A 17,972-nucleotide genomic window follows, 5' to 3' on the forward strand; every position below is an offset into this window, starting at 1 on the left:
TCCATTCAGTTCTCAAAGGAGCATCGCCAATTTTTTTCTGAATAGGTAGAGTTTGGAGAGTCTCAAAAGGGTCCCCCAGCCAATCCCAGCAATGCAAACAACATCTTTTGCTGCTTTTTGGCTGAAAATACATTTGTTGAAAACGGCTGGAGGGCACCGGGTTCCCTACCTCTGCTCTAGAGAGCTGGAAGAGGGAAGGCAAGGATGATCTCAGGCAAGTTCGGCAAGCAGCTGACCTCGAAGCCACCTGGTGGACTTTGAGGCCTTCGGGTGTGTTGGGCCCCTCTCCACGGGCCAGAATCTCACCCTTTGGAACTTGTTTTCCCCCTCTGCAATAAAATCATTATCCTTTAAGCCGGAAAGCTTGCAGCCGGCGGCGAGGGGAGAGGAATTGGGCTGGCTCAACACTTTCACCCATAAGTTTCCCATTCCTAAATTTGCATGGAAAACAAACAAGAGGAAAAAGGGACAGGAAGCAAAAAAAATTTAATTATTTTTTTACTTATTATTTACTTATTGCATTTATATCCCACCTTTTGTGGGAGCTCAAGGTGGCAGGTATGTGGTTCTCCCCCAGCCCCTTCATTTATTCCGCACAACGACCCTGTAAGGCAGACCAGGCTGAGAGCCTAAGGGCGCCCAGGGAGCTTCATGGGGAATTTAAACCCTGGTCTCCCAGGTTCCACTCTAACCACTGCACCGCACTGGCTAGGCAGTGAATGAGCCCAATGGGACTCTCAGAATGGTACAGTTGGAAGGGACCCCCAAAGGCCTTCCAGCCCACCCCCACCCCGGCAAGGCTGAACCACTGGTAAGTGGGTAAAGGTAAAGTCATGTGGCCAGGATGACTAAGCTGCTTCTGGCGAACCAGAGCAGCGCACGGAAACGCCGTTTACCTTCCCGCCGGAGTGGTACCTATTTATCTACTTGCACTTCGTGCTTTTGAACTGCTAGGTTGGCAGGAGCAGGGACCGAGCAACGGGAGCTCACCCCGTCGCGGGGATTCGAACCGCCGACCTTCTTCCACACGACCTTCCGCCGTGTTCCATTCTGGGCAACCTGCTGAGGGCCGGGTGCCAGTGGTGGGCATGGCCAGAGGTGAAAGTGGGTGGAGCAACTGGTGCAAATTTACCTTTGTGATGGAGGCTGGTTTTATGCATAGACAAATTCCAGTCTCCATCCTCCGTATAGGCAGAAGGCAAGATCATAAGACACAACCCAGCCAGCTGAAAACATTTGAGGTGTGTGTGAAGCAACGGCTGTTGCCTGGGGGGAGGATTTTGAGGGCCAGAAAGAGCTGGAGGGCCACACTTGGCCGCCCGCCCCCCCGGACCTTAGGTTCATTCACTCTCTTGCAAACTCTATCTTAAGTTTATTCGCTCTCTTGCAAGACTCAACTGATCTGTGGCTCTTTTTGCAAATTTTCCATGGGTGGTGCTGTGGGTTAAACCATAGAGCCTAGGACTTGCCGATCAGAAGGTCGGCGGTTCGAATCCCCGCAGTGGGGTGAGCTCCCGTTGCTCGGTCCCTGCTCCTGCCAACCTAGCAGTTCGAAAGCACCTCAAAGTGCAAGTAGATAAATAGGTACCACTCTGGCGGCAAGGTAAACGGCGTTTCCGTGCGCTGCTCTAGTTCGCCAGAAGCGGCTTGGTCATGCTGGCCACATGACCCGTAAGCCGGCTGCCTTGGCCAGTAAAGCGAAATGAGCGCCGCAACCCCAGAGTCAGCCATGACTGGACCTAATGGTCAGGGGTCCCTTTACCTTTACCTTTAACTTTCAAGTCGGCTGGCAACTGACCTCTTGCAAAGCTTACTTTTCATAGCTGCCTTGCTGACGACATCACTAATGGGGAAATGAACAGACACTCTGGTTCCTTGGCAAAATCTGCAGGCCAGGCCTGGGGACCACGACCCTAAGATTTTTTTGGGGGGGGGGGCAAACACCATCCCAAAATGGGAGAGAGGGTGTTAAAGCCGGGATTCTGGGAAGCTGAGGACCGCCCTGCCACAACACGGCTTAGGTCACTGTGCTTTTTAGACCCTAAAAGGCTGACGCACATACTTTGGACAAAAGATATCTTTAGTCCAATCTTCAGCGGCAGAGTATAATTACCCATGTCCTCGACTGACTCACTATCCTCCGTTCCTCTGAACGGAAAGATAGCTACACCGCTCTCTGGCGAAGGACGATACTGGTTATTTCAGCCCCACGGCTCACACTTTGCTGCCTCTAGCTAACTGTGTTTAGATAAGATAATTTATTACGGTCGGAGACCAGCTTATGAAACACACTTGGGGGGTATAGTCACAGAAGTAAAACAGACAATTAAAACAATGTACAGCAATAAATTTAGAAACAATGTACAACAATAAACTATCCCAGGGAGTTGGCTCAGAGTCACCCATGGAACCGAGTTTGGGGATTTTCATGCCGGACTATTTTGAGTTGGGCGATGGTCTGCGCCTACAGATCTGTACACAGAATCTGGCGACCATCCAGGTCATCTTCTGATCTTTGCCTAACAGGAAAAGGTCAAATTTTTGCTTTTGCGGGAGGTCAGTGAGCGTCACCAGTGGGGATCAATGATCTTACTACGTGCCTCTTCATAAAAGGGACATCTAAAGAACAGGTGTTCTGGGCTTCCTATCTCTCCCAGTGGACAGGTGCAAAGTCTCTGAGCATACAGGACTTTTCTAGAGGTAACTGTGTTTTTATTAAATTGGAATACCACCTTTCGTCCGTGGTGAAAAGACAAAATAAAAAGGCAACGAACAAGCGAACAAACCAATAACCTGCCCCCCTGCACGCTAAACCATATTTAAAAGGACATTCCCGCATTGCAGAATAACTCTCAGGGTCCCTTCTTAAAATTCTATGATTCTATGACAGAATTAATCCGCCAGAGGCCTGGTTGAAGAGGAATGTGTATCATGTATTCTGTAAAGCGTTCAGATAAAACAGCTGTTGGTGGTGAAATTTGGTGCCCTGCTGTCAACTTTCCAAGTTTCTAGACCTCAAGGGGACAGGACCTGAGGAGTCCTGAAGTTAGCCCATGAAGCTGACACGCCTGATTCAGACGATTCAGACTATGGCCTCCTAGGTGAACGTTTCCTCGATGCTGCTTCCTGGGATATTTGAAAGTCAAAGATGACGCCGGAATGCCGTGATTGGTGTTTCCATTCTCAAACAGCAGCTGCAGAGATGCAGTTAATTCACACACACAACTGCGCAGAGGAAAAAAACATGGACATTTTGGACTGCAATTCCCATCATTTGCCCCCCGCCTCATGCACAATAATACCCAGATTCTCAACATTTTTTTAATAAAAGCGCAAGTTTTTAGCTTCTGTAGAACCTGAGAAATAAGGCAAAATCTGCAGGTACTATTTTCAGGGGGGTTTTTTCTGCTGAGAAATGGGGCTGCTCCATCTTTTCAGTGTTTTATTCACTTCCCCCTCTCCTGGAAACAACAACAACAACAATTTATTATTTAGTTGTTTTTCTCTTTGACATCTTGTGGGAGGGCGTTCCACAGGGCGGATGCCACTACTGAGAAGGCCCTCTGCCTGGTTCCCTGTAACTTGGCTTCTCGCAGTGAAGGAACCGCCAGAAGGCCCTCGGAGCTGGACCTCAGTGTCCGGGCAGAACGATGGGGGTGGAGACGCTCCTTCAGGTGTACTGGGCCTTTGAGGCTATTTAGGGCTTTCAAGGTCAGCACCAACACTTTGAATTGTGCTCGGAAACGTACTGGGAGCCAATGTAGGTCCTTATGTGGTCTCGGCGGCCACTCCCAGTCACCAGTCTGGCTGCCGCATTCTGGATTAGTTGTAGTTTCCGGGTCACCTTCAAAGGGAGCCCCACGTAGAGCGCATTGCAGTAGTCCAGGCGGGAGATAACCAGAGCATGCACCACTCTGACAGGAAAAATTCCTGCAGCTGCCATCCATTCGTGAAGACAGCCATCTAAAAAAATACCCAAAGGGCTGTCGCGAGGAAGATGGAGCAAGCTTGTTTTCTCCTGCTCTGGGATGCAGGATCCAAACCAACGGACTCAAATTGCAAGAAAGGCCAATCTGACTTAACATTAGGAAGAACTTTCTGATGGTAGGAGCTGTTTGACGGTGGAACAGACTCCCCACAAGAGGGGAGGTTTTTAAGCAGAGGTTGGACAGCCATCTGTCAGGGATGCTTTCGCTGTGACCCCTGCATCGAAGGGGGTTTGATCTAGATGACCCTCAGGGTTCCCTTCAAACTACAGTTTCTATGATTCTAGGACGCAGGTGGCACTGTGGGTTAAACCACAGAGCCTAGGACTTGCCGATCAGAAGGTCGGCGGTTCGAATCCCCGCAATGACGGGGTGAGCTCCCGTTGCTCGGTCCCTGCTCCTGCCAACCTAGCAGTTCGAAAGCACTTCAAAGTGCAAGTAGATCAATAGGTACCACTCTGGCGGGAAGGTAAACGGTGTTTCCGTGCACTGCTCTGGTTCGCCAGAAGCGGCTTAGTCATCCTGGCCACATGACCCAGAAGCTGTACGCCGGCTCCCTCGGCCAGTAAAGCGAGATGAGCGCCACAACCCCAGAGTCGTCCGCGACTGGACCTAATGGTCAGGGGTCCCTTTACCTTTACTTTATGACCCTGGAAGGTGGAGGCCTCTCCTTTTCTGGAGGATTTTAAACAGAGGTTAGATGACGATACGACACGATAATCTTTATTGTCATTGTCCCATACAGAACAACGAAATTGAAAGAATCTACGTCAGGCATTCAAAAACCAACAAGCCTGCTATCCCAGCCTGGTTAACCCACTAAAAACTCTGATACCCCATAATTAAATGCAATATACCCCCACAGAGACTACCTCACACTGCGTTTAAAACCCAAATCACATTTGGATAAAGACTGTTTCTCAGGCGGCTAGTCCTAGTCTTTATAACACTATAACCATCTGCCAGGGACTCTTTAAGCCACTGTGTCTAATGTGTACATCAAATAATATTACAGTATTTAAAGTGGGTTGTTGTTTTTAAAACACCTTTCTTTTTCACCAAAGAGCTTCCAAGAATTACACAAGATCAATAAATGCAAGATATTCACTGCCTGCAGGCTCCATTCTTTGGTTATTAAATCGCTAATAAACCTGTCACCATTACAGGAGCCCTGCTATCAACAAACGGTTTCGACATTATCTATTAGGCTCCCTATGTTGGCATTTGGCGATGAATTTAACTAACTCGCCCTGCCAGGGAGGAGAAAATGGTTTTGATTTATCCTTATAAATGCAACCGAAGTTAATTTAGAGTTAGGAATGAACTCGTGATTTCGATTTAGCTGCTTTTGAACCAGACGGTGGCTTGTAATTTTGATCTGAGCAGGCTATGGTTTGTTAAAGCCCCGAGGGATAGTTTTCTCGTTGCAAAATAGACAGCCTTTGCCAACCTGGTGCCCGCTGGATGTTTTGGACTACGATACGATACGATATCTTTATTGCCATTGTCCCTTACGGAACAATGAAATTGAAAACTACATAAAACTACATAAAAACTACATAAAACTACCACAAAACTACATAAAACTACATAAAAACTACATAAAACTACATAAAAACTACATAAAACTACTACAAAACTACATAAAACATTCAAAACCCCCTAAAAACTCTAAAACCCCATTTTAAAACACACTATACTACAGATACTACAATTCCCACCATCCCCAGCCAGCACATCCGTCATGGATGATGGGAGTTATAGTCTGGCGAGCACCAGGTTGACAAAGGCTGCTGTAAGTCAATGCTCTTCATTCTTGAGTCCCTAGACGTCATTGAACTATTATTATTATAATATTTATATTTATATTATTTATATTTATATTTATATTTATATTTATATTTATATTTATATCCTGCTTTTTCTCCTGCCTCAAGGTGGCTTACAGCTAAAACAGAAACAGAGGGGGAGGGAAGCGATAATTAAAAATCAATTATTAAACATTAATAGAAACTATCATAGAATTGTAGAGTTTGAAGGAACCCATAGGTCATCTAGTCCAACCCCCTGCAAAGCAGCAAATTGTGTGATCTATTGAAACACAGAGATCATTAAAATAAAAACAGTGCCAGCCCTTTCCTTAAAAGCAATTGTCTTAGCTAACTCAGAATGTCAGGAGTTGTAGTCCGTAATTTCTGGAGGGCAATGATTTCTCGAAGCCAGTGGTTTTCAGCCTGGGGTTTCTGGATGTTGTCAGACTACAACTCCCATCATCCACGACAATTGGCTAAGCTGACTCTGGACGATGGGAGTTGTAGTCCAACATATCTGGCGGGCTGCTCTAAGCCGATGCCGATTGCAGATGTCGCTCCCTTGTTGCCGGGCAACTTACGGCCCGTACGTATCGCCCACCCAAAATCCTCGGGTAAAGATGGCAGGAAGAGTTAGAGGTCTGACAAAACAGAGAGTCTATAAGGAATGGAGAATATATAAAGAAGACTTAAAAAACTATGGTGTAAACAGAAATCTCCTGGCAGAATTGGACTGATCCTTGAATTTCATAAAAGGCAACTGAGGTATAATAAAAAATCACAAGAAACAGGTAACTGTGTGGTATAATGTATATAACAAATAAAATACAATGAGAATACTTGGAAGTCGTTTTAAATGTTTGCAGCACTTTTTATTTCTAATTGTGTGAATAATCATTGCATTAACAAAATGCTTAATGTTGAGGAATTCCATAATCACGTATGTTTTTTTTCCACTTCTCTTTTCCTTGATTTTTATACATTGTCCTTATCTTGCATTTTCCTTTTCTTTCTTTCTTATGTTGTAAGCTTGTAATGCCAAATACTGCATGGATGTGTTCGTTTTAACTCAATAAAGATTGACTAAAAAAACCCCACAAATTCCTCGGGCTCCCAAGCCTCAAAGGAAAACGCTTCCAAGCAGGTCCGAGTCCTGGAATTGGATGCAGCCCAAGTCCATACACTCAAATCACTCAGATCCCAGCGCGCGGACGTAGGCAACCTCATCGATCCTGGTGTCTGGAAAAACAGAGTTGCACAAATGAAGAAGTCTATTGGGTGAGGAGTGAAGATGATTTAAGGACACAGGCAGAGGAGACTTTGTCCTGGCCGAGACGGTGCCTCTGGGGTGAGGCCCAGATTCTCCGCCAAATGCTCGAAAGCCCCGGATTTCTTGGAAGGGTGAGGACAGAAAAACTCCAGTCCAGAATTTCATCTCCTGCGGCTGTGCTGGCCGGGACAACGACTTCTGGTGGAAGGGTGAGTAAAGGTAAAGGGACCCCTGACCATTAGGTCCAGTCGCGGACGGCTCTGGGGTTGCGGCGCTCATCTCGCTTTACTGGCCGAGGGAGCCGGCGTACAGCTTCCGGGTCATGTGGCCAGCAGGACTAAGCCGCTTCTGGCGAACCAGAGCAGTGCACGGAAACGCCGTTGACCTTCCCGCCGGAGTGGTACCTCTTTATCTACTTGCACTTTGACGTGCTTTCGAACTGCTAGGTGGGCAGGAGCAGGGACCGAGCAACGGGAGCTCACCCCGTCATTGCGGGGATTTGAACCGCCGACCTTCTGATCGGCAAGTCCTAGGAGCAGGGGAAGAAGTACAGCTGGAGCCCTGGAGAGATCAGCTGCGTGGTTAATTTTATCAGGCGTATAAGTTTGATTTCTGTGCTTTTCCGGTGGTGGGGAGTGTGCATTTGTGGTTCTTTTCTGCAAGGCTACTACAGCAACAGAAGTGCATTATCAACAGATCTATGTTGGACACGTCATTCTACTTTATTAGCTGTTCTACAATGAGAGGCAGTATCGTGCAGTGGTTAGAGCATCAGACAGGGGTCGGCAAGGTTTACCGCGCCTGGGCCGGTTCACTCCAGTGGAGATCCCTCTGTGGGCCGGATCACAGCCGCGATTTCCAACATCTGCGTCTGCACAGGCGCAATTTCCAGCGCTGCGGAAGTGAGTCCCTGTGCTGCGCTGCACCACTTTAGCGCAGCGCGCGGGGACTCACTGAGCAGGCGGCTTGGTTCAGGGCCGGTTAAACGACTCCCGTGGGCCGCTTGTGGCCCATGGGCCTTAGGTTGCCTACCCCTGGACTAGGGCCTGGGAGACCCGGGGTTCGAATCCCCACTATGCCCATGAAACTGACTGAGTGACATTTCAGGTCGAGCGCTGCTTCTCTGCCTAATCAAACTCACAGGGATTAAGCGAGGAAGGGAGAGCCAGGCATTTGAGCCCCTCCTTGGAGTAAAAAAAAAAGGGTGGAATATAAATGCAAAGAATAATTGCAATAAATTAAAATGATTTCCCCTAGAGAAAAGGTGAGTAAGAAGTGATGGAAGGTTATAAAACAATACATGGCATTATGAAAGTGGATAGAAGGGGAGGGGGGAATTATCCATCTCTCCTAATGCTGGAACTCATGGATGTCCCATGAAGCTCCCTGTTGGCAGAGTCAGGAAAGGCAAAATAAAGCCCTTCTTCACGCAGTGCTTAGTTAATCTGTGGAACTCCCTGCCCCCGCTCTAGAAGGCTTTAAAAGAGGATTGGACAAATTCATGTAGGAGAATTCATGTAAAAGTAAAGGTAAAGGGACCACTGACCATTAGGTCCAGTCGTGCCTGACTCTGGGGTTGCGGCGCTCATCTCGCTTTATTGGCCGAGGGAGCCGGCGTACAGCTTCCAGGTCATGTGGCCAGCAGGACTAAGCCCCTTCTGGCGAACCAGAGCAGCGCACGGAAACGTCGTTTACCTTCCCGCCGGAGCGGTACCTCTTTATCTACTTGCACTTTTGACATGCTTTCGAACTGCTAGGTGGGCAGGAACTGGGACCAAGCAACAGGAGCTCACCCCGTTGCAGGGATTCGAACCGCTGACCATCTAATCGGCAAGCCCTAGGCTCTGTGGTTTAACCCACAGCGCCACCCATGTCCCACAGGGGAATCGTAGAACTGTAGAATTAGAAGAGGGCCCATCCAGTCCAACCCCCTGCAATACAGGAATATGAAGTCTGGATCGAACCCGCAACCTCGGCATCATCAGCCCCACGCTCTAATCAACTAAGCTATCCAGGGGGCCATTTGATGGCTACTACCCAGAATGGCTATGCTCTGCCTCCATGGTTGGAGGAAGCCAAGCTTTTGAATCCCAGTTGCTGGAAGCTGCAGGAGGCAAGAGAATTGCTTTTGTGTTCGAATCCTGACGGTGGGCTTTCCACAAAAAGCATCTGGGTGGACAGTATGCCGGATCCAGCGGCCAAGTTCTGCTATTCTTAGACAGAGCTGGATTTAGGTTTGATGAGGCCCTAAGCTACGGAAGGTAACGGGACCCTTTATATGTCAACAACAAATTGTCGCTTTTTTGTGTTGAATTGTGAATTGTGCACGGGTGGCGCTGTGGTCTAAACCACAGAGCCTAGGGCTTGCCGATCGGAAAGTCGGAGGTTTGAATCCCTGCGACGGGGTGAGCTCCCGTTGCTCGGTTCCTGCTCCTGCCCACCTAGCAATTCGAAAGCACGTCAAAGTGCAAGTAGATCAATAGGTACCTCTCCGGCGGGAAGGTAAACGGCGTTTCCGTGCGCTGCTCTGGTTCGCCAGAAGCGGCTTAGTCCTGCTGGCCACATGACCCGGAAGCTGTACGCCGGCTCCCTCAGCCAGTAAAGCGAGATGAGCGCTGCAACCCCAGAGTCGTCCGCGACTGGACCTAACGGTCAGGGGTCCCTTTACCTTTACCTATATGCTATATGGTAATTTATGGACCTAATAGGTATCTAAAGCCATTTGCACATAACAAAATGGGAGCCTACACAACACAAAACACTCTTGCTGTATGTAGGTTTTATTTTATTTGTTTTTAATCTTATATTTTGGAAATGTACATCCAGTTCCCCCCCCTTTAATTTTTTGGGGGCCCCCCAAGAGACTGGGGCCATAAGCTAGAGCTCGTTTACCTTACACGTAAATCGGGCACCGTTCTTATGCACAGTAACTCGCCACCAATTTAATTCTCTCTCTCTTTCCATTCTCTCATTTCTTTTCAAAGACCCCTCACCTCTGCAAAGGAAGAGGACTCCATGGCCCTTCGCACGCATCCTGACAGCAGCTGGGGATGGATGGTAGTCCTGGCAGGTTTTGTGCAAACGGCCCTGGTCTTTGGGGTGATCCGCTCCTTCGGGGTCTTCTTCGTCGAGTTTGTGGCTCACTTCAAGGAATCCACTAGCACCGTCTCGTGGGCCCTGTCTCTTGGCGTCGCCGTCCTGCAATTTGCGAGTAAGGGGCGTTCCAGGTTTCGGGGGTCTTCTCCAGCGTGGAGATTTGAGTGCCGGCTCTGGGACGGCCGACTCCTCTCCGCTCTTATAACCCCAGTCCCAGAGTCAGGGAGGAATCAGAAAGCAGCCGGGTTATTTCCAACGTCGCTTTCGATGCACAGCCAGCGTCATAAAAGTTAAACAGTAATTTGGATACATCTGCCTATGCCGTGCGGCGAGGAAACGGCTCTTTATGTACCAGGGATGGGGAACCTGTTAAAGGTGTTTATGGGCTCTGGCGCCCATTGGGAAGGGGTCGTGGCTCAGTGCCAGAGCACCAGAGTGCTCGTAAAATATTTTTGAGGGGTCTCAGCAGACCACAATCTGAACATGAGTCCGCAGCGTGATGCAGCAGCAAAAAAAGCGAGCGCTATTCTAGGCTATGGTTACCAGATTTGTTTCAATGACTCCATGGACACTTATTTTCTTTTTTCTTTTGAAGCTGAGTAGCAACAGGGAGTCAGTAGTGGGAATGGTGAGGCAAAAGGCCCTGGGCCCAAGCACACGTGCATATTGTATAAAGGTGCAAAGCCCTTCTTTCGCACCCTGTGAAACATAAATGCGCAGATTTTTTTAAAAACTGGGCAATGGCCGGCCACCCTCAACTCCCTAGGTAAAGGTAAGGGGACCCCTGACCATTAGGTCCAGTCGCAAACGACTCTGGGGTTGCGGTGCTCATCTCACTTTACGGGCCGAGGGAGCCGGCGTACAGCTTCCGGGTCATGTGGCCAGCATGACTAAGCCGCTTCTGGCAAACCAGAACAGCGCACGGAAACGCCGTTTACCTTTCCGCCGGAGTGGTACCTCTTTATCTACTTGCACTTTGACGTGCTTTCGAACTGCTAGGTGGGCAGGAGCAGGGACCAAGCAACGGGAGCTCACCCCATTGCGGGGATTCGAACCGCCGACCTTCTTATCGGCAAGCCCTAGGCTCAGTGGTTTAACCCACAGCGCCATACATTAATCACGTGGGATTGGGCTCATCTCTGAAAGGGAGGGTGAAACGGATTATAGAGATGAGGTGGAGCGGCTGAGAGAGTGGTGCAGAGCTAACAACTTGCTCATAAATACAAGGAAGACAAAGGAGCTTGTGGTGGACTTCAGGAGACAGAAGAGCAATGTCCAGCCACTTTTGATTGATGGGGTCTGTGTGGAGAGGGTAACAACGTTCAGATTTTTGGGCATTGAATTACAAGAGGATCTGTCCTGGAGTGTCAACACAAGGGAGCTTGTGAAGAAGGCACAGCAGAGACTGTACTTTTTGAGAATACTAAGGAAAAACCATCTTCCGCAGAAACTGCTGCTTGCCTTCTATCACTGTGCCATTGAGAGCGTGCTCACTTATGGCTTATGTGTGTGGTATGGAAGCTGTACTACCCAGGACAGGATGGGGTTGTGCAGGGTTGTTAAGGCAGCAGAGAGCATTGTTGGCTGCCCACTCTCCACCTTAGAGCAGATTTATGCCACAAGGTGCCATAGGAAGGCACTGGACATAGTAAAAGATCCATCGCATCCTGGTCACTGTCTCTTCGAGCTCTTGCCGTCGGGACGGAGATACAGGACGATGAAGACAAGAACAAGCCGTCTTAAGAACAGCTTCTTCTCCAGAGCGATCTCGGCCCTGAATGGGAAGCCCGGACTTTGAAAGTCATCTAATCTCCCTTGCTGTATTATACTGTATTGATTAATTAGTGTTTTTATGGAGCAGTCAAGTAATTTCGTTGTCCCCGAAGGGGGCAATGACAATAAAGATATTATTATTATTATTATTATTATTATTATTATTATTATTATGTAACCTGCGACAGAGGGAGCTGAACGTCTGCATTGATCCAGCAGCTCAGCTCCTTTTCATTGATCGAGCAAGCTCAACTCCTGCCGACTGTAAGAGAAACTTGCCGCTTATGCGTGTGCTGCCCCCTACAGGCCCGATAGGGAGCGCCCTCAGCGCCCGGTACGGGGCACGCCCAGTGGTGATGGCCGGAGGCCTCCTCGCTAGCCTAGGTTTGCTGCTGGCTTCGTTTTCCGTCAAGATCTCTCACCTTTACCTGAGCATCGGCCTCATCTCAGGTGCGCCTTCTTCTAAGCCGGGTGGGGGGCGGGATGCGGGATGCTTTTCCAGATTGAGGGCCGCATTCTCAAATGGGCAGCCTTTCAAGGGCCACATGGGCAGGGCCAGGGTGAAAGGTTGTTAGGACAATGGATGCAAATGCTCACCTTTGTACAGTAGTATACCTAGCCCAGTAGACCTGAAGGAGAGTCTCCGCCCCCATCGTTCTGCCCGGACGCTGAGGTCCAGCGCCGAGGGCCTCCTGGCAGTTCCCTCACTTTGAGAAGCGAAGTTACAGGGAAGCAGGCAGAGGGCCTTCTCGGTGGTGGCACCTGCCCTGTGGAACGCCCTCCCATCAGATGTCAAGGAAATAAACAACTAGCTGACTTTTAGAAGACATCTGAAGGCAGCCCTGTTTAGGGCAGTTTTTAACGTTTGACGTTTTATCGTGTTTTTAATATACTGTTGGGAGCCGCCCAGAGTGGCTGGGGAAACGCAGCCAGATGCGCAGGGTATTAATGATGATGATGATGATGATGATGATGATGATGATGTTTATTGAGACAGAAGGATGCCCAGAAGCGTAGGTTAGTTTGGACACACACTCACATTGGTGTGCTAGGCCTATGGGAAAATGGTCCCTCATCCATTCCCTAAGCAAGAGGAGAGGAAGAACTGAAGTGTGGGAATGTTCAGTAGAGGATATATTTTTCAGGGGTGAAGAAGAGGATATCTTGTTTGGTTATATCCTTTTGCAACTTGTGTTAACAAGTTCCACAGTTTAGCAGAGTAACATTCCCCTTTTTAAGCTTGCAGCGGATGCATTTGCTCAGGCTCACTAAAGCCTCTATAATAACTGTTCTGGTATTTTCCCCCTAATCCCTCATAAAAGATAAGACATGACACGGTCTTCTACAAAGGTATAAAAAAAGGTTTACTCACACATCATTCTGTTCACAATAGGATCCCAGAAGGCAGACTTAGCTTAGAAAACTAACATATACCTAGAAACTATCTCATAAGAAGACAGTCCCTTTGTCCTCTCTTGAGGGCATCTTTGGCTAAGCAGATGTTGCTTCTTTGATGCATGTAGTCAGAGAGAGAGAGATGGCTGCCCTGCCCTGTGCTCAGAATTTACTGGTTTCTGATCCATAACTGGATATAATCTTGTAATCTCTGTTTGTGTTTGTAATCTCCCACTACTGAAATTTATATTGGCCTGAGTTCTTGGTGTGCTTTTTTCTTGGTATATTTAATAACAAGAACTCCAACTTATTTAATGTTAGCTGTCAAGAGTCCAACAACGACCCCTGGAGACTGGTTGCGGGTTCCCCATCCCTGTCCCTATCTAACCCACCCATTTATCTGGATCCATGAGGACTACAAGCTTGCTTTATTTCCAGGGGGTTTGGCTGTAGCTCAGAGATAGAGCAGAAGGCACCTGATTCAATCCCCGCCAATGTCTGGCAGCCCGGAGAGCAGTTACTTACTGCCGGTCACTGCACCGGCAGTGCCGAGCCGGGGTCAGACTAGATGACCTGCAGGAGTCCCCTTTCCAAGCCTGCGATTCTGCGATCCACTGCCTGATCTCACCGCCTGCTTTTCTCTCCCCCCCCCCAACCACAGGGTTCGGCTGGGCCTTGGTGTTCACCCCTTCCACGGCCGCTGTCTCCGATTATTTCCAGAAGCGCCGGGCTCTGGCCATGGGGCTGGCGGTCTCGGGCGCCGGCGTCTCCTCGCTGGTCTTCTCCCCGCTCTTCCAGCTCCTGGCGGACTCGTACGGCTGGCGAGGGGCGCTGCTGGTGGTCTCGGCCATGTCCCTCAACCTGGTGGTGTCCGCCGCGCTTCTGAGGCCCTTGACCATGGAGGGAGACGGACAGCCGGACCTCCAGGCCCAGGATTCAAAATGGCGGCAGACATTGGCTTCCCTCTTCGCCCTGGAGCTACTCCGCCAGGGACGCTTCCTGCGCTACGTCTTGGCCTTCGTCCTGGTTGACGCCGGCTACTTCGTCCCCTATGCCCACCTGGTGGCCCACGCAAGGGAAGAGGGCTGCGACGAATACCAAGCCGCCTTTATCATGGCCGCCGCCGCCGTGGCGGACATGTTTGGCCGGATTTGGGCAGGCTGGCTGGCAGATACCGCCGTCTGCTGCCGCCTCGTCCACCACCTGACCCTCTGGACTGTCCTCACGGGGGTCTCGCTCGCTCTGGTGCCCCTGGGGCACGGCTTCGCTGCTCTGGTGTCCCTCGGCCTCTGCTACGGGTTCTTCGCCGGCGCCCTCGTCCCTCTCCAGTTCGCTAGCCTGGCAGAAATCGTGGGTGCCGACTCGGTACTGGGGGGTATCGGCCTCATGCACATGTTGGAGAGCGTGGGGGCTCTGGTGGGGACCCCTCTGTCAGGTAAAGGGCTCCGGTTTATTCCCCTTGCTCCCAGGCTTCCGAGGGCTCTTTGGCGGACGGTTCTGGTTGCCTCGCCTCAAAAAGGGTACCGAAAAGGGGTGGGAAAGGTTCGGAGAAGGGCAATTCAGAGGATGGAGTGTGTCACCCATGTTATAAGAAAAACCTGCTCCTTTTCCCTTATGGTGTATCCAAGAGTCCTTAAGTGGGTTCCCTATCAGTAGGAGAAAATAACAGAGGCCAAGCAGAGAACATTGAGAAGTAAAGCGGCTAGTAAGCCTGATCTTTATTAAACTTTTGCAGCAGGATCCCCCGCTCACCACACGCAGGAAAGAGGAGGAACCCTGAACAATGGTGCGCAAGCTGTTATATAGACGCTTGAAATTGCCCACCCTGTAGCCCAAGACCACCCCCCAAAACATCATACATACATCACAGAAGGAGGCAGTCTACAGCAGAAATCCTGCCTGCCAGGATACCTGATAATGGTCCTTGATTGCTTTACCTGGGCAGCCTGGCCATTATTTTGTGGTGGTTAATACTCTAGTTCCTGAATCCAGGTCACAGGCTCACCCTATTCATACACAAATGCACCCTCCCCAGCCAGAGGCAGGCTCAGGGCAGCTAACACCAGCAAAATTACAGTAAAAACATAAGGGGGAGGGAACAATTTAAAATACAGCTTAAAATGCAATTTAAAGTGCAGCCTCATTTTAAAAGTAGCCCATAGATCAAGACCATAAGGGGAGGGAAACATAAGGTTCAGACCGAGTCCAAACCAAAGGCCAGGCGGAACAGCTCTGTCTTGCAGGCCCTGCGGAAAGATGTCAAGTCCCGCAGGGCCCTGGTCTCTTGTGACAGAGCATTCCACCAAGTCGGGGCCAGTACTGAAAAGGCCCTGGCCCTGGCTGAGACCAATCTAACCACCTTGCAACTTGGGACCTCCAAGGTGTTGTCATTTGTGGACCTTAAGGTCCTCCATGGGGCATACTAGGAAAGGCGGTCCCATAGGTATTAAATAACAACAACAACAACAACAACAACAACAACAACTCCCACATGAGGCAGTGACAGCCACCAATCTAGGTGACTTTAAAAGAAGTCAGATTTGTGGTGGAGAGGGCTATCAGGGGCTCCTAGCCAGGGTGGATAATCTCCACAGTTTGAGGCAGCAATGCTTCCGAATTGCTGTTGTTGTTGTTTAGTCGTGTCCACCTCTTCGTGGCCCCCTGGACCAGAGCATGCCAGGCACTCCTGTCTTCCACTGCCTCCCGCAATTTGGTCAAACTCATGCTGGTCCCTTTGAGAACACTGTCCAGCCATCTCGTCCTCCGTCGTCCCCTTCTCCTTGTGCCCTCCATCTTTCCCAACATCAGGGTCTTTTCCAGGGAGTCTTCTCTTCTCATGAGGTGGCCAAAGTCTTGGAGCCTCAGCTTCAGGATCTGTCCTTCCAGTGAGCACTCAGGGCTGATTTCCTTCGGAATGGAGAGGTTTGATCTTCTTGCAGTCCATGGGACTCTCCAGAGTCTCCTCCAGCACCAGAATTCAAAAGCATCCATTCTTCGGCGATCAGCCTTCTTTATGGTCCAGCTCTCACTTCCATACATCACTACTGGGAAAACCATTGCTTTAACTATAGGGACCTTTGTCGGCAAGGTGATGTCTCTGCTTTTTAAGATGCTGTCTAGGTTTGTCATTGCTTTTCTCCCAAGCCACGTGCAAAAAACCCCATGAGGGGAGAGTGGCTCTTGTGTTCGAATTCTGCTTGCTGGGTTTCCCACTGTGAGAACAGCTACATGGGCCATTGGCCTGACCAGGCAGGGCTCTTCCTACGATCTTTTACCAGAGGGCAATGCCAATAAGCTCAAAAGCTAAGACCACCTTTTACGTTCCAGGCTGGCTGAGAGACATGACGGGGAATTACACCGCCTCCTTCCTCACGGCCGGAGCGTTCCTCCTGGCGGGTAGCGCGACCCTTCTCACCTTGCCGGACTACTTCTCCTGCTCCCGGCCATCGGGGACCAAGGCAGAGACCCTCACAGGACCCCCAGACCACCAGGCCTTCGAATTAAGGCGTCTGCCCCAACAAGACAGAGCGTGAGGCGGAGACAGGTTAGCCGATCGCGCTTGCAAAGAGGAGACGGGGTGCCTTTGGACCTTTCGGCGCTCCCTGGCGAGGAGAAAGGAGCCCAAGGAAGACCGTCTCCCCATAGGGAGCCTTTTGCAGTACCTCAAGACAAGCAAAGCCTCCATTTTGTGTGCCAAACCGTCACTTTGGTCTGGGGAAAGGCAGGATGTGAGAAATTTGCTCAAAATCTGGCACAGCTTTCCATCCTTTGCGGATAAGTGGTTGCAAAGATCCCCACAGGTTTATGCCGTAAATGGAATGTAGGGAAAGGGGGTTTGGTGAGATTTGAGGGGTGGGCAAAGGAGGAGGAGATGGACCTTGAAGAGCGCATGCCAAACTGCTGCCATTGCCTCTGTTATTGGAGAAATCTGAGGGCTCCTTTGGACAAGAAACAAGGACACCAGCCAGGAATACCAGAGCAAAACAGCAGCCAGTAGGCTTGGTCTTTATTGGAGACTGTCGCGACAGGACTCCCACCTGCCACCAGGTGGGACAAGATGGAAGCCCCGAACAAAAGAGCCCCCAAACTTTTATTAGCTGCTAATCCCCATGTTACACCCCCCCCAAACTACATCACGGTTACATCATGGTTACATCATGAAAGGGGAGGTCTGGTGGCAGTAATCTGAGCATCCTGGACCCTGCCCCATGGTTCTCCTTGCCCTCCACCAAACAAAAAATATATTTACATTTCCCTGTTTCCCAGCCAAGTTAATCCCACCCTTTTGTCCTCATCTGGGTTTGTTATTTCTGGAATGGCACCCAGGTATCAGGATGCGAGGAATTATCACTCAGGCAGAGGGGCTGCTGAGGAGCTGAGCTCACATGTCTATATGAGTTTCTGAAGTTTTTCCAGTGAGCCAGTACATAGTTACATTTGTTATTGTGCAGCAGAGGCCCTTTGAATAGATAGGAAGAAACTGTGATGAAGTGTTTTGTGGGGACAAATCACACTAAAATATTGATTTCTGATAAATGCAGAAGGCGTATTATTTCTTTATTACCCTAAGGTCCGTGGCTGGGCTACAACATCAAAACATAATGTTAGAAACAGTTTAAAACAATTTACAGGAATAGAGAG

General features: G+C 49.6%; 1 protein-coding gene across 1 annotated transcript; it reads left to right on the forward strand.

Annotated features, from left to right (window-relative positions):
* Window positions 1-10,059: 10,059 nt before the first annotated feature.
* LOC308461945 (monocarboxylate transporter 13-like) lies at window positions 10,060-16,864 on the forward strand (the record flags this gene model as incomplete). The annotated part of the gene is made up of 4 exons (XM_080979112.1): window positions 10,060-10,278; window positions 12,243-12,386; window positions 13,993-14,766; window positions 16,659-16,864. Exons 1-4 carry the CDS (start codon window positions 10,083-10,085, stop codon window positions 16,862-16,864), a joined length of 1,320 nt encoding a protein of 439 aa, XP_080835238.1. The 5' UTR covers window positions 10,060-10,082.
* Between the last annotated feature and the right edge of the window lie 1,108 nt (window positions 16,865-17,972).

The sequence above is a fragment of the Podarcis pityusensis genome (genome assembly GCF_964106645.2).
Source record: "Podarcis pityusensis genome assembly, chromosome: 13".
Lineage (NCBI taxonomy): Eukaryota > Metazoa > Chordata > Lepidosauria > Squamata > Lacertidae > Podarcis > Podarcis pityusensis.